General features: G+C 44.4%; 1 protein-coding gene across 1 annotated transcript in view; it reads left to right on the top strand.

The window, feature by feature from the left end:
• LOC138493322 (zona pellucida sperm-binding protein 3-like) overlaps window positions 1-24,868 on the top strand; it is a 164,027-nt gene that overhangs the window by 49,735 nt on the left and 89,424 nt on the right. The window contains exons 2-4 of the mRNA XM_069620398.1: window positions 9,386-9,502; window positions 10,609-10,789; window positions 19,602-19,710. Coding sequence (XP_069476499.1) covers window positions 9,386-9,502; window positions 10,609-10,789; window positions 19,602-19,710 — 407 coding nt within the window. The remainder of the gene's footprint in view (window positions 1-9,385; window positions 9,503-10,608; window positions 10,790-19,601; window positions 19,711-24,868) is intronic.

Here is a 24,868-nt window from a genome sequence, read left to right as displayed (position 1 = left end):
AAAATTACAAAAAAGGAAGTGGGTGGAAAGGCACTGGACCATTCATTGTGTTAAAATATTTGTCAATTCCCCGCGCCTCTACTTGTTTGGCACCATTGCAGTCAATCATCTTGTATACATGCCCATAAATATCCTAGTCGCCCCACGATGGCCTGATCTGCATCTTCAGCCTGAAGTCCTCATAGAGTTACCGGGCATCAAAAAAACCGAACTATACAGCCAGTTCTAATATTTATTTCCTTAACCCTCTTTCTTTCTAATACTAGTCTTTAATGCATCTTTAAGTCTATACCCTCATTTTCAAACTCAAACCATGAAAGAGTCCATACGTTGCTTGTTCCAAATATACTCTATGGTGGTGTGACGAATCTGGACTATTTGTCCCTTCTCTCTTCCCTTTGAGGTTAGGGAGGTGAGCCCGCTCAGCAAGACCCGCCCCAGGAGTGACTCCCCTTTCGGAAACACTCCCATTCCTGTAAGGAACTCCTAGTCCAGTATGTATTTGCCTACATGGGAACTGGAAAGATATCTCTGTCTCTGTCTCTATTGCACAGTAAAATCTAAAGCCTCTTCAGACAAGCAAAAAACGATTGTTTAAACATGGCTGTTTGCAGCATCTGCTCAACATTATAATGCAGTGAGGTGCAAGAGGAGTTCATAACCTTTTCAATTCCCAACATTTCCCCACAGGCCCTTCCTATGAGACCATCCCTCAGTCTCATTACAAACATCTCTAAGGGAACAAACCACTTCCTGGCATATTGTAGCAAATGATGTCTTCAGTAGCATGGCAGTAAAGCACTTGGGCAGTTTGGGAATCTTCCGAACAGGTGTTTCATATAGCCGCTAATAGGGGCACTTCTAAACCATCGGCAGACAGGACTGATGTAGCATTATGACCAGTGCTACAATTCTCTGACCAATAGATGCATCCAAGCGTCCCAATAGACCTACAATCTAAGACCCAAAGGTCCAGAAAGCCTCTGGACTAGTGTGAAGGAGGCTTACGGTGTGACGATATCAGTAATATTGCTGGCGTAACTTGGTATAAAAGGACAGCACTCACTCTTCACGATTGTTCTGCCCTGACATGAAGCATTTGCGCAGTGCCTAGAGCCATAAGATCCTGAAGTACCATGGTTCTGATAGCTACTTGTTCTCGGGATAATAGTCAAGGAGGACGCAGTGGCATTTGCACTATCCTCCACAAACTGTGACAATTGGTTTAGACGGTCTCTATTTATCTTGCTCCCAAAGGCTGGTATCGTATATCCCACCCATGTAGCAGTCTTCCCAGGCGGTGCTTCTCCGACTGTATTGAATGGGAAAAGTAGGAGTATGATGCACTAGACAGTATATACCCCATGTACTCCCTGCTGAATTGATGGGTAAACGGGGTGTTTTTCTTCCCCCCTCCCCCTCCCCCCAAAAGCACCCCCCCCATCTGCCACCCCCACCCCACACAGATGAGATAAGCTCCAGAACATGTGACTGGGAGAATGAATGAAAAGTTGCTTTCAAAGGCAATTGTTACTCTATTAATACTACACTGGAAATGGTGGACCAGTAATTATGACACTGGGTGCTGCAACAAAAAATCTAAAGCTAAGGGACCAAGCTTTGCAAATTAATCTTTCTGATTTAATTGATTGATCTACAAATACCTGTAAGAGTACTTTAGATGAATACTATGGAGCCAAGCCGACTCTCAAAAAGAAAGCCAAGATGTGGGACTGTAATTTAGTACCTTGTGCTTAGAGTGCAGGTTTGTCTTCTCCAGAATAACATTTTTGTTGACTCCATTTGTAGAGAGTAAGGTGAGGTGACGGAGTACATCAGGCATGTCTTTTGGGTTGCAGGAGTTTTGTGATTCCTAGCTGCCCCAGCCATTCCTGTTACATTGTGATGTTTAGAGCCACAGGTAAGTCATTCATAAGTTTTACACCCAGGATGTCCAATACACTTTGTGCAGTGAGAACTTCTGCGTTAGGCATTACACCCACACACCCACACACCTGCCCCTCCAGATGTGCCCCCCAGTGCACGCACCCCACTGCACACTCCCCACCGCACACACCACTGCATACACCCACACACATTCCACTCATGATTATCCCACACCATGACCTTAGCATTCCACAACTCGGACATGAAATAGGAAAGCTAATACAACAGTGTCTCTCGAGCGATTATTCTTCACGTTGGGGTCTACAACTGAAGGTGAGCTGTGTAGCATTGTGCTAGCATGTGGGTCAAAATGGAGTGTGTTCTAATGGTTTTATGGTGGAAAAGCCAAGGCCCACGTTACAAATCTGCCTCAATTACCCAATTAAGAAGATGTGGACACCAGATGGGGGCTGTCTAGTTCACATAGACCACATTGGATTGCCAGGGTGGTCTGCAAACTGTGACTCAAGATATTTTGGACTACAACTCCCATGATCCCTCATTCCCTATGCTGGCTAGCCTAATGGGATTTGTAGGCCAGAACCTCTGCAGAGCCAAAGGTTCAGGAACCTGGAATAAGCTAATGCAGAAGTTTGGACACATTTGACATTTTAATCCAACTGGGGATCCTCCACATAGATGGGTGGGGGGGGGGCTCTAGTTCTGAATTTGCTTCCCATTGGCTAGACCACTAGAGTAACTCATTGCCCTCTGAGTCTGGCTAGTCTGTATGTTACTGTGCTTTCTTCCCTGAGAGAAGTCCTTAATGAATATGTGGGTAAAAGTCTATCCGAGCTTCCTGGGTGTAACCATGTACTTTAGGGAGGACCGGATCCACATTTGCCATGCTTGTTGGGTGCCGATTACTCCTTTTGGGACTCTCCTATAACCTTACAATTTCTGGTCTCAGAAGAGGGGATGGCTGCGGCACTGCCCCTTGTCTCTTCACTCCATCACCACTGTAGGGTGCAGGCTATCCCAAGTGGTAGGGACCTCTTGCTGCACTTTACTCCCTCGGGTCAACTGCCTATAAACCTTCCAAGGGCCTTCATGACACCTTACTTTTTCACATAGATGAATGCAGGCTCCTTTTTATTTTTTATTGTGTCTGTTTATAAAACGTTCACACAAAAAATACACCAAGAAAACAAAATAAAATTATTATAAAACCATAATGTTCATAATTCATACACCTCCAATTCATTAACATTAAGCATCTAAAACAACAATTTATAAATAGAATCCCTAAAATCTGCATGGATTTGTTTAAAAAAAAATTAAAAAAAAAAAAAAAAAAAATGCAAGCGTCAATGAGTTTGCCCACCGTACAACAGGCTCCTTTCTCTTGAGCCCACTGTCAAGTGATTGGATGTCTCTTCTGTCTGTAATGGCTAGGGAAGTTTAATCTGTGTGAGCCCTCTCAAAAAAGTGCCTGGGCGCTGTCCACCCACATGGTCCCTCGACTTGCCCTGTTCCTGTAGAGATCCAGGGAGGTTGTGCCACCTCGCTCTACTCTGGCTTGTGTTCTAGGCCTCATCTCTAGGTATGCGGTCTGCAACCTTTGGCTTTACAGATGTTCTAGCCTACAACTCCATCAGCCCCAAGCTAGTATATTCAATGGGGCGGGAGATCATGGGATTTTCAGTCCGAAACATCTGACTAGAGAAAGGACCCCTGTTCTAGGTGCAGACTTTCTAGGGAACAGTACCACAGGGTTTTAACAGTTACAAAAAGTATTGAGTGGGTCATAGCCGACAGGGAAATCTAGATGGGTTCAGTTAGTACCATGTGAGAGATCTTATTTTCTGTCTTCAGAAGACCATATTCTGTCTTCAGAAGACCATATTCTTCTTGAACCTTTCCCCCCGCCCCAAAATCTTTGTTCCTCCCACCATCTGGCTGACCAGCCTTTACTGGCTGGCTTGGCCCAATCTTCCTCTTATTCATTCCTAGTCTCCTTTGCCTCTACTTCACCTCCTAAGTACCCCTTGGGTTGTGCTTGGTTTTGTCACTCCTGGATTCTTACTGCCTCCCTCCTCTTCACTACTGTGGAAGCCAACACCTTTCGCTCCTTTCGGTTATTGCGGTCTTTTCCTTCCCTTTCACATCGGCCTTCCACTCCTCTCCATTTCCTTTTCTACTGCCTCCACTCACCACTCCTTCCGGCCTTCACTAAATGTAATCCTCTTACTCCTGCACCCAACTCTTCACAACTGGAACTGGTGGCATTTTTACTGTTCTCTCCTCCCCACTCCTGATTGAGGATTACACTTATGGTCTGGAGCTATGAGTGGTGTTTGAGTGATGGCTGAATTGGTTGGCTTCCGTACACCTGTGGTCGGTTTAGGCTCATGTGGTGGGACCAAGGTTGTCTCTGGACTGCCCTCCTTTTTGGATTTTAGATTTTAGGTTTGTTCCACTGACCCTCCAAGAGGCTGCCTGCACTGAGCTTATTCTTTCCCAGTATAAGAACACAGTAAGCTTTCTACACTTTGGTTAACTGAATAGTCTATGCGCTCTGAGAATTCATTCTATTCTCGGCATGTAGCGAACAATGGCGTGCTTGTGCCTGTTCCATTTAGCAGTCGGAGCGTTGTGCTGGAGGATTTTAGTTCTCTCTCCGGCGTTAAGATCTTTTTGTGTTCTTTTTGATTGGATTCACCCTGTAAGTATGTAATTACCTTTGTCACATTGTTACCGATTTTCGGCGATACAAGGATATATGCTAGAGACATATTGTTTTAAACAATAATTTAGGCTTTCTCTTTGAGAACTTCAGGATTTGTAATATACAACAGGTGTTTAGTACTCCCATGGAACCAAGATGTTGCCTACAAAATCTGTTCAGCACTGTTGCATAGTAATGTTACAGTAACTGACTGTGGCCAGTGTGTGTTAAGGGTCTAGTCAAAGGCTGGATTAGGTAAATTAAGTGCTCAACCTCTGCCTAAAAGGATTCCTGTTTCTCATACCAATTCAGACAGTAATAGGTGTATCAGTAGAATATCGCCCCAAGTACATATAGTCCACTCCACATTGGACTATGGAAATGACATTCTAGCTCTCATCCCACAGTGTAATCTCGCTCGATCAGCCACGCTGCACAAAATGCAGCGATTTAGACTTGTAAGTCTTCTCAGATTTCTCAACTTTGGATCTTTCCCTACATTGTCTGCCAGTCAGAAGATTGAAAAATTACAAAATGTAAAACCATAAGAACTTCTATCACATAGGTATACAACTGATCATTGCCTTCATAGTTACAAATCAAACAAACATATGCAGGTAGTCGTTCAAACAAAGAAATATCAAAGTATAAATACATAAACTGACAGAAAAATCGCAGTGTCAGCGCAGTGTCAGCGTAAATCAGTTAGTCACAGGATTCACCTGGGACCAGAAATCCACATCCGAAGTACTGTGGACACCACTAGGCTATCACAATGGTCATTAATAACACAATTGCATCATACACACTGATGCGAAGGCCAAATACCAATATGACCATTACTTTAAAGGCTCTAGCAGGACTCTGGAACCTCCAGAAAGGCCAGACTGGGCTTCTGCTTCCAAGGAAGCCATGGTCGAAATCCACCATCCATTAAATATGCCATTTCCTTCTAGTTTTCCCATGTATAGAACCTGGCCATTTGGGGCTTAGGGGAGTAAATGGAGGGGCTTTACATGCTGTTTTTTTTGGGCATGGTTTCTACACTCCTTAGCCCACCATAATCCTGTGGAAGAGGCAACTTCTGGCAATAAGACCGGAGCCTCTACCATGTCTATTGTTGGATCCCGATTATGTTGAATCTCTCTGCAGCCTTTGCCACTGTAGACTATCTCCTACTGTCTAGACTGCCAGTCGGAGCAGCCTGCTATGTGCTGGTTTCCTTCCTTTGTCAAGGTTCATACTCAATGGGTTAAGTTTGGGGTTTGTCGCTACAATCTGATTCTGAGGGTCCATCTTGTCTGCCTTGCTTTTCAATATCTATATTCAGCGGCTGAGGTCGTTTTTTTTTTTTATTTATTTAAAAATTTAATTTCTTTTTATAACTTTCACCTTCAGTATCACTCGTATGCAAATAACACACATTTCCCTGAGAGTTGATAATCCTACAGACTCCCTTCAATATTGGTAACTGCACGGGAGAAGCTAAACCCAAGTTTCTTCTCACAAAGTGAACCATCTTGGTTGCTTTTGGCAGACTGATATGGTCTGCAAACATCGGAATGTGGAGATTTGGTTTATTTTTTAAAACATTTTTTTAATAGGCTCAGATTATTACACTTTGCCTTTCCTTTTGTTTGTGATGTTGCAGTGGTTGGTGCGTTAGTCCACTCCACATTGGACTATGGAAATGCCATTCTAGCTGTCATCCCACAGTGTATTCTCCATCAGCCACGCTGCACAAAATGCAGCGATTTAGACTTGTAAGTCTTCTTAGATTTCTCAACTTTGGATCTTTCCCTACATTGTCTGCCAGTCAGAAGATTGACTTTAAAATATTGTGCTTCATCTGTAAATGTATTCACGGATTGGCACTGTGATTCTGGTCTAAGAGGATTTAACCTTACCTGCCAACACATACCCATAAATTGGCGCATCAACGCTTCCCACATCTTGCTATGCTTCTATAGGAGACACATTTTTCTGACCTTGGCCCTAGTCTTTGGAATGCTTTCCGTATTAGTCTCAGAAGAATGTACTGTTTATTTAACCGTGCCTGTTTTCTTTCTTTGTACTGCCTACTTTATTTTCACATCTGTGCCCAGATGGTTTATTCTTCGTGGTCTTGTGCAATACAAATTAATCAAATTGGCAGGGTATGCCTGTGGTGGGACCATGATTTCGTAACTTGGTTTCCCCCTTGATACAATCCGCAGTTATGAACAATTGGATATCTGCGACTGCATGACTTATGTCCTAAAATTGGTGAAATGATTTCTCTGGACAAAGTTTGTTACCATACATGTTAGGAGCCTGCAGTTGAGGGGTATATTTTTCTTTACAGGAGAAGCATTTGTTTTTCTTTAGTTGCCCTGGTGGTCTGTTTTGAAGGGCTACAAGTTCTCTCGGGGGTTTGGGCAGGTGTTGGGTTTTTAGTATTACAGTGCCCTAGTAAAATGATATTCTTGGGAGAGTCAATGTCCACAGGAGTGCCCTGCAGAGTTGGGCAATGCATCTTTCCCCTGCCCTGTGCCGGGAACTAGAGAAATGTAACGAGCAGATCCGCCCCTAGGCCTGGCATGGGAGGGGGTGCTACCCAGCTCCCCTACCCACCAAGTTACAACCCTAGTGGTTTCCAGAGCCAGGCAGGGGACCTTATCACAGGTCTGAGAAAAGGCCAGTGTCTGACTCCTCATCTGATTAAACGAGCCTGGAACCTACACACTCGGTGCTACCCCTCACCCCCATGTTGTCGGTTAAATGTGATATTTAGTTTAAAACCCGTAGCATCATGTATAATTGTTACAAGGCAGGCTCCTGGAAGTCGAAGAAATAATGCAGTCTTATGTACCGACAAAATGTTTAGGTACTGGAGTTAGATTTTAAAGAGAAAATGAAGCAGGGCAAATTATTTTTTTTGGTCTTCTCAGTATAATGGTAATGTAACATTCAATACTAAATGAAGACTAAAGGACTCGACACCAGTATTCGGTTATTATCCTGTTAGTAATTACGCTGAATAGTCTTTCATAGTATTCTGCTTAAAAAGAATACTATGGAATACTAAAAAAGACTGGCTGTAGTCTTCTAACGCAACAAAAAGACAAGTATAAAGACAAATACTAAATGTAGTATTCTACTTTGGTACAATTAAAACAATGTGTGCATTAGCCTTGCATTCTGTTAAGAATTACATAAAGTAGAAGAATCACAGAACAAAAACGATCAGTGTATAATCCGATTTTACAAACGCTAAAACAGCAAACCTCCGGGAATAATGTAAAAACACTATACGTTCAGCCCTTGCAGATAACATTAATTCCACATTTTAATCCTACTCGCACGTTCATTTGGCAAAGTCAGAACACACCTGTAAAAAGATTATATTAACTTGTAGAACTAACTAGATTATTGGGGTAAACAAAATGTTCAAGCCACCAAAGGCTAGGTAGCACATTTATTTATTTTCTTTTGTCGAAACCTATTGCTGTGCTAAAAGGTTGTAAAGGAATGCTTATACTATCGATTTATAAAGCAACCATAAAACTCACAGTAAGGTATTTAACCATTTAATTTGATATTTCTACAACTTTAGGTGTGTTACATGCTTGTTTTCTTTCCTAAATTTGTATAGGAATGAATCTGTGAGTCATGCATGAATAGGCTGATTGTGTAGTGTTGTATTATATTAGTCCCTGTGTGATATTGTATCTTTTTTCTTGTAGTTACTTTTTTGTATGGCTTCCATTGTTGCAAATTACCATCCTTTCTAATCTACCAATTGTTTTGAATTATGTGTACTCTGGTTCATTTTCTTTTTGAAATGGTATCTTTGCCTTGGAGCCAACGAGTAGCAAGGTGGCCCTTTATAGACTCTGCAATTTGGCCTTTGTCACTGTGCTAGGATACATTAAGAAATGCCAAGGTGCTGCTTTCTTCGCTGCTTTGGCCACTAATCTTGCAGTGAATGTTGGAGACTAAATGCCCCGAGAGTCCTTTCCCCTGAAGGTAGCTGAACACCTGATGGTTTATCAAATTCTAGGAACAATTCTCAAGTGGCTCATCAAGACTGTGACCAAGTCCTATGTACCGGGCATGGGGACTTTCCTCTGACCCCTGGCATGAATACTAGCCACAGAAGGGGCACAATCAGAAACCAGTCTAATAGGCTGCAAGCTGGAGATGCCTGCAACAGGATAAGAGCCAGTAAATCCCATATTAAGATGTACTATTTCCCTGTACCCCCACGGATTTGGGCATTCAGAGCTATTCACTTAACCATTCAACTAATTCTTAACCTCAAAACATCAGGAACACACCTGCTCGAACATTCTCCAAGTAAGCACTCCCTAATGCTCCCATCGTCCACTACATTGTAAAGCTTATCTGTACACTGTCCATAGCTGTGAGGCAGGAGTAATGCGCTGTAATCCTAACTGGGGGATGTCTGTTGTGGGGGACATCTGACCATATGCGCTTGCCTAAACTCATCTACATGGAAAAGGGCGAGCACAGAGAAACTAGGTTCTTCCCTGCATGTATATGCAGCGCTCCACCACCTTTTTAATACCATCCGCTGCTTGATGCTAGACTATGGACCAGAAGGTCCATAGTCTAGCAAAAATATAGCAAAAATTGCTGAAAATGTGTTGAGTGGCGTCAGTATGCACCATGCAGAGCGGCTTAACTGGAGATGCCTGGGGAGTGTGGGGAGGGTATAAAACTGGGCATGTTAAATGTGATTAACCGTTTCACTGCTTCCCATCACAGCAGCATCCGGGGAGGAATTGCTGCTGGGCACATCCACCAAAGCCTCCATGCTGGGAACCCATATTAACGAGGTGCATGAAGATAAAGAGCCCAGTCCGGTACTGGTCCTTCTGAATGGTGAGTAGTGAACTACCTGGATGACTACCATGTAGTGGCAGGAGAATGCAAAATGGTGTTTTGTGTTGATTTTTTTTTCTTTTCTTTCTAAAAAAGCTGGGTCAAGGGCTGACTTCTCACCTGAGATTTCTTTGCTGTTTCTGTAAATGTGGTCCAGGCAGCTAGTCCCATAATATTGGGTGCTCCTGACTATTCCACATGATAGATCGATCACTGTTTTTGAGGTTACTCCAAGGTGTGAATACCAGAATCCTAATTTCCTACAACCTGGTAAAACCAGGTGTAGATCTTTGTCCTGACATGCAGTCAGTAAGGTGAAGCTCAGACATGAACCGCTGACTACCTGCAAACTGAGCCCAGGTGTGGATTCCTGATCTGTTGATATTCCACAGTAGCAGCCTGTGCAGGTGTGGATTGCGGGCCACCACAAAACTTTAAAGTGTAAATCCATTTTGTGGATCTCTAACCTGACGCCTTGAGATCAGAGGTCGACACTTGTCATTTTGTAGTAGGGAAGGGAATCTGAAGTGTCAACACTGGAGTTGAAGTGAATTCCAGGTGTGGCCTCTGAATGTCCAGTCACTCTGAATTACCGGCAGGGCCAGACTGGCACAAACTATATGCCTCTGCACCACCAAAAGGCTGGCACTTGTGAATTGCAGTTGTGGCCAAGGTAAGGGTCCAAATAGTCTGTAAAATGAATCCTGTGGGTGGATTCTTGACCTATGGTTACTATGATGTAGTCTAAAAGATTGTTTGATTACTGTTCAAGTGACACAGATGCAGTCCAGAAGATGAATCCCCACTGTTTATGCTTGAGCTTCAAGGGTACTTAAAGTGGACGAAGCCCTGGAAGATATCCAAACCTGCCCAGACCTCATCGAAGGACATAGACATATTGTGAAATTGTTATATTTGGTGATTGATGTAGAAGCAGGCAGAGAAATTGGCAATGTCTTGTTTTGGCTAGATGACCCATTCAATGAATCCAGAGGCCGCAAAAGTGGAGTTGGGGTCTATGGAAAGATTTCTAAAAGCCACTCTTGAGATGTTGTAGGATTTCCATTGCTGGAGTCTTATCTGTTTTCTCCTGCTCTTCTTTCCAGATGATCTCAGTTCAGGCAATAGATTCCACACATACCTGCGGGGCACGGCCATTAATATCGAGGCACATGTTGACTTTTCTTCGGGAGCGGATTTGAAGATTTATGTGGATGAATGTTATGGATCTCACAAAGCAGACCTGAGGACTTCTGGGAAAACCCATGCCTTGGTCCACAAACACGGGTAACTATTGGGGACTGAAGGAAGCCAGCCAGCAAAGGGGTAAAGAGGTCAGACATGGATGGTACCTTTGACACTATATGGGAAGCGGGTGTGGCAAAGAGATGACATACGGGGTGTTGAGGAGAAGACCATGTCCTAATGAATGTGGAAGGATATTGCAGCAACTGTAAAGAGAATTGGGCAGAGAAGCATTGATGTGGCCGATGAGGGTAGCAGCATGTAAAGGATTACTGTGTGTGAGAATTGGGAGGTGGATATGATATGGTCTAGTAATGTGGGAGAAACTGACACATGGGGAAGTAGCTGAGGGATTGATTGAAAAAAGTTAATGGTGGGTCTTGGTTGCAGGGCAGTAACTTTGATTTGTGTGCTTATTTTTGAAGTTGGCGATGTCGCAAAGAAATGTTCTCGTAAATGGAAGACCTTCACGCATTTTTTGTTTACACTTTAATGACTTTTCTGACCAGGAAGTGAATTTCTCAATGCCTTTTAGTTAAATCTACTTTCTTTTAAAGGGTGAAACCATGAAACAAAGGAATCAATGCTACCATTGTTTGTAGTGTCCTCTTTACGTTTTTAAGGCATGGGCATAGAAGAAGCAACAAGGCCAGTCCTGAAACCACCATTTCTTGTTGCTGGTTTAATTTCCTTCTCTTTAAGCATAATCAAGGCCGCTTTTAAAAATGCTGAAAAGACTAGGCAGAGGATCTTAAACGGATTGGCAATGCTACACAACCCTATAAAGAAAACCTAGTCGTGCCTCCTTGCCCTTACTTGCCAGGTCAACTGTGGAGAAATTGGGGATATTGAATATGGACCAATTCTGACACAGGGTACGAAACACTTTGAACTTGGCAAACCTTTGCCATTAGTCAACCGATTGTCCTTTGCCCCAAGCCCTGATGTCCAATCAACAGTCACAAGGAAAGCAAATACAGATGTGACAGCCCCTACCTCTCCAGGTTTTTGACAGTGTGTAAATCCTATGTTCCCTGAATCGTGGCGAGGATATGTCTACTTTCTCTCCATAAGAGACAGAATAAACATTACAAACTGTAGACTAAGAACACTTTTAGGCATTAGGCATGAGGGGAGAAGGGGAGGTGTTATAGAATCTTGATCCCTAGATCAAGAATGGGATTATTTGTCCTCTACTGAAAGATACTTAGTTCTTTGCCTCGGCTAGGCTTCTTAGAGTTTGTGAATACTTTAGGTGGTCTCAATAGGCAGATGCACTGTGGAAATACTGGTTACCTTCGGGAGTATTAGATGTCTTACTGGGGAAGTATTGCTGTGCTTTCAATTACATGGGTGCAGGTACTAATCTAAAGTACATATGGAGGATGTATTTGAGAAAAAATGAACAATGGTAAAGGTCTAAGACCCAATTGCCTCATAGTTCCCTGCTGGTTTTAACCTACAATGATCTGACTTGTCTGTGTACCCTAGTAAGGCTGGTGGTTGTTTCTTACAAAATTTGCCTTCCTTCTTGCACAGATATTGTTTTATTAGACAAACCCCCTGTGTATCTATCTGACTTTTACTTGTTGGAGCACTTAATGCATGGTAAATGAGCTTCTGGAAAACCCGATTTCCTGTCCCTAAAGCTTTAACAAAAGTGTTTTAGTGATGAATGCAAAGTGCATCAGGTGCAAACACCAATGTATTTCGGGCTTTACCTCTGGCCAGTGATACAGTGGCACATGCATCTATCCTTAAACAGAAGTAAAAGCAGCACACATCGCTGGGTCATAGTATTTCACAAAGAATGTGCACCAGTCGTTTACTGGATATAATGATTTCAAGTGTCCAATTTCCCTCTGATAACCTGTGGCAGTGAAGTCTAGAATGCCCACTCGCAGTTTGAGAAGGGTCCCTCTGGAAACTATTTCTTCGAAGCTGTTCTTTAACCCAAGAAATATAGTTGGAAATTAACTATGGCCAGAGTGGAGATACCTGTGTCTGGCCTATGAAATGGCCAAGGCCCGAAAGTATAGTTGTATTTTGAATTTGCATTAATTGCAAGAACATGGATGTCAATTTGGATTAGAAATGATTTACAAGAACTCATTTACAGATTGTGAAGGTATTCCCCCGAAGCGTGCCTGTACAATAGCACAAAGATGAGAGCAAGCGTTGAGCTAGTTTGAATGTGTGGATATAGTGGGAACAAATCAAATTTGATACATCTTACAAAGATAGCACCCTAAGGGGGCAAATGGTTTGAATTAAGGAATGCTGTAAAAATATACAAAACTACTATTGCGCTGCATTACAGGGAATGGTGGGGCCAGGCAGTGGTATAAAAAGGAGGAACCTGAAGGGTCCTGGAAAACCAGAATAAATCCAATGAAGGTACCACTGAAAAGACTGATGCGCTGATGCTGCAAACTAAAAGTATGGAGTACCATACCATTCCTGGCAAGGCTCCCAGCTAAGCAACCACACAATTGCCTGCTAAGGCCCTGACCAGGGACATTTGACCACTCTGATTCCACATGGTTGCATGAAAATGAAATCTAAACTTCTAAACCATAAAAGATACTACTGTTCATACTATATCCTCTTTGATACACCCTCCCCCCTCCAAACCGCCAAAAAAGCCTGCCAGTCTTGGATACCCTAAGAGCTACTAGTTGTATGGCATCCTAGATGAACTGGACTTTAGAATGGAACATCTACTCTTTGGAGGCCCTACCCCACAATATCCAAGCCACCAAGTTCAGGTGGTGGAGCAGGGAAAAACTAGGACGGGCAGGTGGGGAGGAACTAGGCAAATGAAAGCATCCACCTGAGGGGGAGAAGGGGAAGCAGTAGTCACTTTGTCCAAGATGATGAAATTAAAAGGACCACTACCCCCTTGCTGTATGAATTTCCTGACGCACCCTTGGGAACCAAGGGGAATGGGGTCAGGCTTAAAATGAGCTCTGGATTAAAATGAGCTCTGGAGGCTGGGTTTTTCCCATCTGTGTCTCAGCTATGGATTAAGTGACAGGCGAGAGATCTGAAGTGGGTGCATCTGAAGGGAGACGCCCCTTTGGACCAAAACAGCTGGAGACCTAACTGAGTACAAGGTAAAATTGACTGAGGAAGCGTGCCACTTATGCACTCTTTCGCCCCATCTGTATTCCACAAATAGGGACAGGAGAATGGCCTCCATACATTCACCTAGATAGTGAGTCTGATTTGTTAATGCTAGAAACTAGGCTTCTCCTTAGCTACGCGATATTACTTGGCCATTTGATTGCATGTCCTTCTAAATCTCACTGGATTCTGCAGGATGCCTGCAACCCTTGGAAGAGCAGATTGAGCACTGACCTCTTGTGGCAATTCATTGAATGTAGAAGCTTAGAGGGGACCACCATTCTATCATTAGAAGTACTTTCTAAATATGACCCAACTAGCAAAGGCTAATTGGAAGTTGCAATTCTGTAGCCGAACCACGGGAAGAGCAAATGTGGAAAGTATATGGTGTGCAGAAGGTCATTCTAATGCTTCAGAAATACCAGGAAGATATTTTGTGTCAGCGGCATTTGGCTTGTAGTTTCACGATCTTGAAAGGGTGATATCCTAAGACTTCTTTACCCGCTCTATGCAAAGACTGTTTTTCCACCAGAGGTGCTGGCACTACAGAAAGATTGCTCTGGTTCCCTGGCCCCTTTCTGAGGGGGAGGGGAGGAGTTTCCTACTTGGCCAAAAGAGGAAGAATTTCCATCTTGCTCTCTGTTTGGAGACCTGAAGAATTTGCAAGATTACATATTAAGACTGGGGAAAATAAACTCTAATGACCACAGAAGACCTCCCGTAGAGCCCATTGGCAATTGATGCCTGTCACTGAATTATTTTTAAAATGAGGCCTCCCTCCAAATGGCTTTAGCGAGACAAGTTTGGCCCTGGGTTGTAGGTGTCCAGGATCCTCCTTGATAGATTGGTGGAGGTGGGGGCAAACAGACCGGACCTCATGACCGCAACTACTTCTGTTCGCTCTCTGCATCTTCATCTCAAATCTGCCACCATGGGGGCCCGCACAGCAGCTGCAGGGGCACTGGCACAATGAAACATAATGTTCTGATGAAAGGGATCGGAATGACAAATTAAATTTGTGCATTCCTCATCCTTCATCCCAGCATGGCTATAGAGGCTACTTCCTGAGGATTTCATTTGTTGCATCCTGACCTGGAGGCTTGAACCCTCGACTTGGATTATGAAGGTCAAGTGCTGTCCCCGCTGAGCTCTAGAGCAGCTTGGATCAGGAGATTTGATGCCAAAAAATCCACCCTATTAATAGGGGAAACTCAATATAGTATATATAATATATATACTATAATATAATGGGGGAGCCACAAATCCATAGTGAGATTGCTTAATAAAGCATAGACGGGTGAACAAAATGCTGCTGTACCTGACAGTACTTTAAGCAGTCTTTTAAATCAGAAGTTTCTATCTCCAATGTGCCTACTGAGGGGGACCTACCCAAGTGAGATGTCTGTGAATACCATCTTTGTAAAAATAGAGACCCCAGTCTGGCCTTGCTATGGCTGTCCCCTGCTAGGAGGAACAAACCCTACTGTCAAGGGTTTTGACCCATGTTGAATCAATAGACTGGGTGGATGTGGGGATGAGCTATCGCCGCCCACATTCACGCCAGAATCTGAGAACTGCGCAGTTTGTGCGCACACCAAAATGGTCGCCTAACCTTCCACCCACCAGTGCAGCGTGATGGCCCAGGGGTGCCATGAGTGGAATGTGTGCCAAAGGAAAAACAGCAGTGCCTGTTCGCTTAAAAAGCCCTTTGAAATCCCCTTGGTTTCTCTGAATGCAAGCTCAAAATGCCTATTTTTAAACATTGCAGGATATTCAAAAATCTCACTGAACACCAGCAGACATTTGGCAGAATGAAGTTTTGTGTACATACAAAATCTGGAAAGAAAAAGTGCCCAAAACCATGTTCATAACAAAACTGGCTGAGCTGTGGAGGCCAGCAGTTTAAGTTAAACTGAACTGAAAACCACTAAAATCGAAATGTTTAAATTAAATGAGGGACCTACTTTTGAGTGTCACATAGTTTGTAACTGTTGAAATGTCATAGTTTTGAACTTAGAATCAGTATTCTAGCTGCATGTGTAAAAATTGTCAGTTTGATTTGAATGTAGAAAACTGGGAACAAAAAGTGACATTTAGCTGAAACCTGGCTTAATAAAACTGGATTCTGCCTGACAACTACCCCCGACAGGAGTTGAAACCTGCTCAGCCACTCTTCCCAGGCCTAGCTGCATCCTGCTGCCCCTTGCCAAAAGGAGTTGACACCTCTCTGATTAGATTAGGGGTGGAGCATCTGGGAACTGGAAGGGACAGAACAATCAACTTCCTTGACTCAGGCAAATGTTATATTGGGGGCGTCGTAAAATAGCTTCCTCTTGGGAGAAACTGGGGGGCAGCTGTGCCTCTGTGAACGAGCTGGCTTGGGGGAAGTGGATAAACCAGTTATTCCACCATGTGATGTGGGAAGCCACACCCCTTTTTGACCAGAGCATCATTTTAAAAAGATGGATAACTCATAGTGCGGACTTGTCAGAATTATATAAGTAATATCATTATTTTTGTGATCTGTGCACGTTTTAAGAGGTGTTAGGACCCTGTGGTGTATTCTGGGGGGGTTGCTAGCGGAAAATAGGGTCTTACTCCAAATGTCTGCATGTTAAAAATCTGACACTTCATCAATTAATGTCCATACTCCTTGCGCACATGTGTGTAATTTTGGGTAAATGTCCGATATTGCAAAACCAGTTAAAAAGCGCAAAATGTTGTCATTTTTGAATGCAAGCCCCCAGGAAGATCAGAGGCGGACAAGCATGGACCATAAGGAATATATAATGTGTACATGTAATTTCAACAAATTGTGTATCTGGGAAAGATGTATTTGAATCAAATATAGATTTGTGGGCAAACTGACCAGGGGAGGATCCTCTGACCCATAAACAGACCTCATCATGATGACAATCCATGTCCTTCCCCCAATAATGGGAGAGGGGAGAATTGGGCCAATGACAAGTAGAGAGGGGCAGGCTCAGTTATGCCAGGCACACACCCATTTTCAAAACACATAAAAAGAGACTGCTGGGACAGGTAGAGACATTCAATTCCATTTGCTGGGGAGCATGCTGACCGACGACTTCACATCCAGAGATCCAGACTTCAAATCCATCAATCTCCAGAACCTGTAGCAGAAATTAACTCCAGAATTTGTAGCAGAGAGGCCTGAATCCACCAGCTGAATCCTCTTCAGCAGGCCTAAAAACCAACCAAACTATTCAACAGCCGGGCGAGCTGTTTGAATTTTTGCCAAGAATTTTTGCAAGAACCTGTAGCAGTATCCAGAAAGCAGTGCTGTATCCGGAACCCGAGAGAACCACAAACCAGACCGTTGTGAGCAGATCAGATGCTTGACAGACCCAGAGAGCAGAGCTGACCCAGATCGCTGTGAAGTGCTGAGATCAGAACGGGAGTGCAGTCCAAAACCTGACCAGACCGTGACGAGGCCTATTTCAAATTGATATTGTGAGTACCTAGCAGATCTATGCAGAACCAATCTCTTAGTTAAAATAATCTGATCCAAACTATTTTAACCTAAGTAGAACTGCCTCCTAGAAATCGTGTCATCTGTCATTTTTAAAGCTGCACAACTGTCACCTGTCAATTCTGCAGCTGCAAGCTGTCACCTGTCATTTTGAGCTTTACTTTAAATCCGGAAATCTACCTTTATTAAATCGTCCGTATCTCTTGAACCGTTTGGGCTAGGAACGAAATGTAACTTTCATTTTAAAGCTGTGAATCTAAGCTTTCCAATTAGCTTTTGCCGCAATCACGATTCACGCACTCGCGAATTTACCACAATTTGCGATTTGGCTCAATTTCTCCACTTGTCAAAATAGCAGCTCCATTCTTTCCTTTGTTAAAATTCGTTTGCAATCTGCTAATCATTCATAGAGTATTGTTAAAGTGAGCCTGAACTAATATAAAGTAGCCATCACCTACCCTGAACCTCTAGAGGGAATTAAAAGCAATTTTAGCACCTTTTCACTTCCTTGCAAACCACATTAAAGTAATTCGCCTGTGTTTTAAAACTCATCCCTGTTTTCTCTAAGCTTGCTGGGGGAACTGGAACTGTGTATTGCATTATAAAGTGTAATTTGTGGTATTCTTGAAGACTGTGTGCTCTCCTTCCATTTCTTGTATTGCATAGGGGGGAGTGAATTGTCAAATGAAAAAGTGATCATATTACCTTTTGCTAAAATCATAACAAGTTATTTCTGTATTGCATTTTATTCCACCTTGCATTTCCTTGAAACCATCAAGCATTTTCAGCTACCTCATCCTCTACACTACTCCTAAGTAACCAAACCGGTGTACCCCTGTAACATTATCCATTGTTGATCACGGTCATATTCTGAAGTGTGATATCGGTTATCAATTTATTTATAAAGTGTGATAGATATATATTGTTGAATTGTCCAAATAAACCTTTTAATTTGCAAAACAAACCTACTTCTTGGCTCAGTGGGGTCAGGGGGATTCTAAGAGGGGGGTGTTATACAAGGGTTGTCATCCAGAGTACTGACTTGGATATAAAAATACATCAATAAGGGTTTTCCTCAGCATCCCAGACTAGGCATTGACTTAGCTGTAGTGTTGATTGAATATCGCTTACACTACTACACATGGGAATGACTGTGAATGCCTTCGCAAGCATCCCAACATCTACTAATATAGGGGCAGCAGGGTTAGATGAGGTATCAGCCTGGGTACCTACCCTTATCAAGAACAAAATGTAAGCATTTTTGCTGGGGGCTGTGCTGCACCACTGGTTCTATTCAGCCAGATTAACTTCTTGAAAAGTAAATTTACCATGGTAACAATCGCACCACACAAGAGCCACTCTGTTGAGATCTGGCAGGAAAGGGTTGTAAGTAGTGTGTCGGGTGCTGACGCTTCTTGTAAAGCAAGGGATGTGATGCCAGATTGATGAGGGAATGCCCTGAGCTCTTTGCACCACCAGTAGTCTGTTTCCTATCACATGTACTTGGGGTGCAGGGATGCAATGTCTGTGTTCCAAAGGTAGCCCAGCTAATGGTATGTAGGTAGTACTGTATAAACACTCACATATGTATTTTCCAGATGGATATTGCAAAAAGTGGTCGAATATATTACACTACCACAACATCCTTTTGCGAGTGATAACTTTGTTGTCTCCAATATTGTCGGTGTCTGTAGCGGCCAGGCAGTCACCCGCTGCAGTCCTACTTGAATCATTTTTTTTTATTAACGGATGTTTTACAACTTTTAACTATTGGTCTACCCTCCAAGAACCGTGCACGCGTTTTTGTGAGGAAAGGGAACTGTGAGGCTCTCCACTTTTTCAAATGAAAATTGCGAGATCGTATCTGCAAATAAACCTTGCTGTTGAAGAGCTTGTCGTAGAAATGATTTTCCCTATGGAGAGATCACATGATTAGAAATTGGTCTGATTAATGGGGGTGATTATTTTGAGGACCTCTTAATTGATGGGCTAGAGCTATTCTGTGCCTTGATTGTTGCATGTGGAATGGGGTGCTCTCTTGCAATCTGAGGGTGATTCTATGGTCCTGGCATTGAACAGCTCTCTGTGGTGCGGTTGCATAGACCTAGGAGATGGGGTGCTTTTGTGATGGATTTGTGCTCTACATGCAGTTTCTGGGTGGGGTCCTCGATTTCTCGGGGCAAGGGTGGGGTCAAGTTTTTGTCTTGCATTCATCCTTTCCTTTGTCTCCTGCAGATGTCTTGTTGATGGAAAGTTTGGAAACTCATCATTCTGGTCTCGGACAAACAACTCTATCATCTTCACAGTCCAGGCTTTCATGCTGACTGAGCGTAATGAGGAACAGGTGAAGTTAGATTGGGGTGTACTCTTTGATCAGTGGGGAGAAGGATGGGGGTGGCATGATGTTTTATAGGGACTGTGCACTGATTCGTTCTATATACACATGTCAAAATGTGTTTGGTGGGATTTCTGGCGTGTTCCTTCTACAATGCCACACTGCTTCACCAATCTGCACCAATTTGTGCATGGTTGCCTGTAACGACCTTCTGGACATTACCAGCCACATGAGATTTGAACACCCCACTCCTTTCCCTGTATTTCATCATCTTCACACATACGGTTGCCTGAAATCGTCAAAACATCAATGCAGTTTTAGAAGGACCGCTCCTGACGCGAGGAAATAACTTTGAGGTCCAGACCCTAGGATGCACGGTTTCCAAGATATTTGCACCACAATGAACTGCACCACGACAGGGTGAGGCAGCCGGTGGGGAAAGAAACAGAAGGTCCCAGTATGCAGCAACACCTCAACTCTCGCCCCCCCCCACCCCCACCCCCCAACATCATCTGCAGGCTGCCTGCCACGTACACCCATTCTCAGTGCAGTTTACTTCAGGGTGCAAAGCACATCAAGTCATGAGTGAATCGTAACAGCAACCTACAGGATCAGTGTTTTCATGTCGGTCTACAGAACATGTTTGAAGAATGGGTACTTCTGCTAGTGTAATATGAATTGGTATAGCACTGCTGCGATTTTAGCACTCTCTCTATCCTCATGTGTCCTTGCAAGAAAGTGAGGGCGTTGTTCGTGTTTTGGAGGGGAAGGCTGATGCAAATCCTGTGGGGTCGATCTGTGTGCTGGTGTGGCTGAGGGGTAAAATGTGGACAGTGTGTGACGTAGGGCTAGGGAAGTGAGCGTTGGCATTGCTCCTTCATTGTGGTAGGTTTATAGGCAGCTTGCTGCTATGTGTAAAGGTTGATTGTGAGTACTGTAGTATAGAGGGATCATGTAAGTTGGTTAGTGGGGGGAAGGGAAAGGGGTGTGGTTTAGCAGGTGAACTTTTTGGTTGAAGATTATTTATCCATTGTCTGATCAATGATATGTAATTGGTCCTTGCCATTCAGGTTTTATTTGAGGAATGCAGCGAGATGATCCGGATGTGTCCATCTGCCATAGCCCTTGGTTGATGCGCTGTGTGCAGGCCCATGGTATGTTCTGTGACTAGGAAGAAGACGTTTCTGTTTGGTCGATGTTACAGAGAAAGGGCATAGAATTGTAGAGCTCGGTTTAAAGCAGACGACTGACTTCTGTGACATTTCTTTTTGAAACCTGGTTCCCTTATTAGGGCCATGTTACTGGACTGAAGCGGTCTGGTTGGCTTGTAGTGGCTGAATTACCTTGTGTTGATTATGGGCTCCTGCCAAGAAGGGTGTTATGAGCTATTTGTGCAAGTATGGCTCCCAGGCCAACCGGGCTGGCATTAACCGGGAGTTCAGTGTCCCACTCAGGTTAAAGTACGCCAGCCGACGCTTGTTGAGCAGCTCCTCCTTTATGTCCGTAACGCTTCCTGGCAGTACTCATCCCACTCGAAAGGGGAGTCTTTTTTTGAGAAGTTTCCGGAGGGGGTGCGTGATGGGTCCCCCACATCCAGGCATCCACGGAGGTCGAGAATGCTGGAGCCCATCTCCCTCATGTGCCTTCAACAGCCCCTCTCTGCAGCAATTGACCAGGCTGCAGCTACAGGGACGACGCGACGCAGGCAAGGAGACCTGATCCATCTGGATCCACCTTTACAGCCCCAGCGGCCCGTGCCCCTCTGTGCCCAAGCAAGGCTATGCCATTTGTGAAGCCTAAACTGCACCCCGAGCCCACACCACGTTGCTGCCTGACCTTCCAAAATGGCCAGCAACCCGAATCAACGTAAGGAAGTCTGCCCCACAGGCAGGTGGAAGCCAGCGGCGGAACAAGGCCAGGATAAAGGCCATCAACGCCTGCTTGCGATGATATACAGCCACATCCGGCCCAACACCATGTGGAGCTCCTGCAAACCATGCGAGGCAGCCACCAATGGACTACACCAAGGTGAGATGCAGTGTTCACCCGGAGAGCCATGCCCCACATACCAGTATCATATTTACCATCCATCTCATTCCAGTAGAAGCTTGCGCTTACTATCACGGCTCCACAAGGCACTGCTGCCCAGTAACCCTGCCCGTATTGCACACCGTAAAAAAAAAACCATTGGCGCCAGATTGGCTCACCAACCTACCCCACGGACAAAAGACCCAGCACAATCCACCTGCCAATGGGTAAAAAGGAAACCTGTGCTACATATTATGCACGCTCGCCCCAAATCAATGTGCAATACACCAATGTACTTAACTATGCTGCAACCAGGGTCTCACCCTGGCACCAGGACACTACGCCTAACACTATCATGAATGATGCCTGCATTGTTGAAAGCAAACTGCATGCATCTAATGCTATCTCTGATGTACTACCACCTATTAATGCCAATGCCGCCTGTATGGACCCACCCATGTCCCAGGTAGCTCTGCCTAATACTATCATGAATGATGCCTGCACTGCTCCAAGCAATACCCGTGATCCTAATGTGATCGCAACGCCGTAGTGGCACCAAAGAATACCAACGTCGCCCCTGCCACCACCAAAGCCATAAGCCCCCTCATCAGCATGCATCTAAAATACTCATTGATCAACGCACGATATATTAATGCCCACGCTCTAGATATTCATGACCTCAAATCCGCTCATGACCTCGATATCCTTTATCATAACCGTCTCATGGCTTCATGAGGCCTCCGGCCCGGCACTATCACTAGCCCTCCCACCAGGATACACTCATCAGGCAGGATCGCACCACCCTTGGGGGGCTGGGGGTGGAGTATCCATCATAACAAAAGACTGCTTGGCAATCAGGAAAATCTACAAAGGTAATATAGACATCAGTGACTACCTAATCACCAGAATTAAATTCAGACCACTGCACTATTACAGTACACATCGTCTACCGACCACCTGGCGCCATAGGGGACTTCCAAACTGACCTCACTAACCTTCTCTCTGACAACCTGAAACCTTCCACCAAAGCCATCCTATTGGGTGACCTCAACCTTGGACTTCATGACACCAGCGACCCTGCAGCTAAAGCACTCAATACAGCACTCGAAACCCTCAGGTTCTTGAACACCATCTCCACACCCACATACACGGCCGCTCCCTGGACTGGATAGCCCAGCACAACTGCCCCATCACCATCCCAGCCAATATGCCCATCCCTTGGTCAGACCATCATGCCATTCACTTCATAATCCCCATAGCCAGAAGTAAACAAACACCTGAGCCACCACTGCCCAAAGTAATTACCAGAAGCTCCAGGCAGCTCACTGAAGATAACCTTCTCCCATTCCTAGCCGGACCAGCATTCAGGCCCCCATTCTCAGCTGACCCAGAGATTCTAGCAAGTTCATACAACACAGCCATCAAGGCAGCAGTCGAAGCCATTGCACCTCTTAAACCACGAAAGGCTAAACCAACCAGCCACACCAACACATGGTTCCCCCCAGACCTCCTCATACTCTGATCTGAGAAGCGTGCTGCGCTTACGCTGTGGCAAACCACACGCACAGATCAATCCAAACTCTTTTTTAAATCAAAAGCTAAAGAGTACAAAAAAACTATAATCTATGCCAAAGCCATCTCGTTCAAGGCCCGAATCCAAGAAGCCCTATCCAACACCAAAGATCTTCTCGTTTTTTTTAAGACCCCTACACCACAGAATTTCACCAAGGATAAAACCTGGTGCAACAATATCCAATTTGCGATGGAGGTTGTTGAGCTTGCCGTTCAAACCAAAATCCAGACAAGTTCTCAACATCCCCACACCCACACTGCCATCCTCACTACCACCCCCCCCACCCCAAGCAGCACCAAACTCCTTCTGATTGAGAGAAATTAAAGAATCTGACATGATTAACATCATGAAATCCATCAAGCCATCAAACTGTAGAGGAGACCTATGCCCAGCCACACTTATTAAGGACTGTGCAAGCCACCTTGCCCCCTTCCTCTCAGCATTTGTGAAGGCCTCCTTTGCTGCAAGCAAAGTCCCTGCATGCCTCAAGGAAGCCTGGGTCCGCCCCCTCATTAAAAAAAAAAAACTCCCCTAGACCCTTGTTCACCTAATGACTACCGACCCATCACAACAGTCACCTTCCTTCTCAAAATACTGGACAAAGCAGCATATCTACAGGTACAACAATGTATTGAGGACAGCAAACTTCTTGGACTACGACAATCCGGCTTCCGTCCAGGTCACGGAACTGATACAGCCCTACTTGAAAATGGAAGAGACAAAGGGAAGCCCGCGCTCCTCCTCCAGCTCCTAGACCGATCAGCTGCATTCGACCTTGTTGACCACCAAGTCCTATGCCACCACCTTTCCACTACAGCCAGCCTCTCCCAATGCCACCGCATGGATTGCCTCCTTCTTGCAAAGGAGGACTATGCAAGTTTTCTCTTACCTTGCCTCAGCCTCGCCCTCCATCCTATGCGGTGTCCTGCAAGGATCATGCATTTCACCAACCCTCTACAATATTTTCACACAACCTCTCTTCCTCATCCTCGACTCCCTGGGCATCTCACTAACTACGCTAACGATACCCAGATCATCCTCATCCTCACTGGAGACTGACACTGACTCAAAGACACTTAACCACATATACAACACGATTCAAGCATGGATGGCAGCCAATGGCCTATGCCTCAACTCACAGAAAACAGAGCTACTCATAGTGGGCTTCAAGGAAACACTTAAGAACCTTGACTCCCAATTCAGCCATTTTATGATTGATAATATTAAAATCCCAGTGGCAAATTCAGTAAAAACATTAGGCGTCTATCTAGACTCTAATCTAACGATGACTAGGCAAGTGAACGCCATCGCCTCCACAGCAGCATACCATGCCAAACTGCTGACCGCAGCCAGACCTTTCCTAAGGATAACTGCATTACAATTGCCAGAGCTATCACAGGATCAAGAATTGACTACTGTAATGCACACCTCTACCAAAAACATGACCAAACTTCAGACTATACAAACAGCGCTTTGAGAGCAGCCACGGGAATACCCAAGAAAGAGCATATTACGTCAGCTAGGAAAGGGGCACACTGGCTCCCAGTAAAAGAAAGTCCTCTTTAA

The sequence above is a fragment of the Ambystoma mexicanum genome, chromosome 10 (genome assembly GCF_040938575.1).
Source record: "Ambystoma mexicanum isolate Mex_15411 chromosome 10, UKY_AmexF1_1, whole genome shotgun sequence".
NCBI lineage: Eukaryota > Metazoa > Chordata > Amphibia > Caudata > Ambystomatidae > Ambystoma > Ambystoma mexicanum.
The sequence above is the reverse complement of the archived record's forward strand: the minus strand, read 5'-3'. Positions and strand labels throughout refer to the sequence as shown.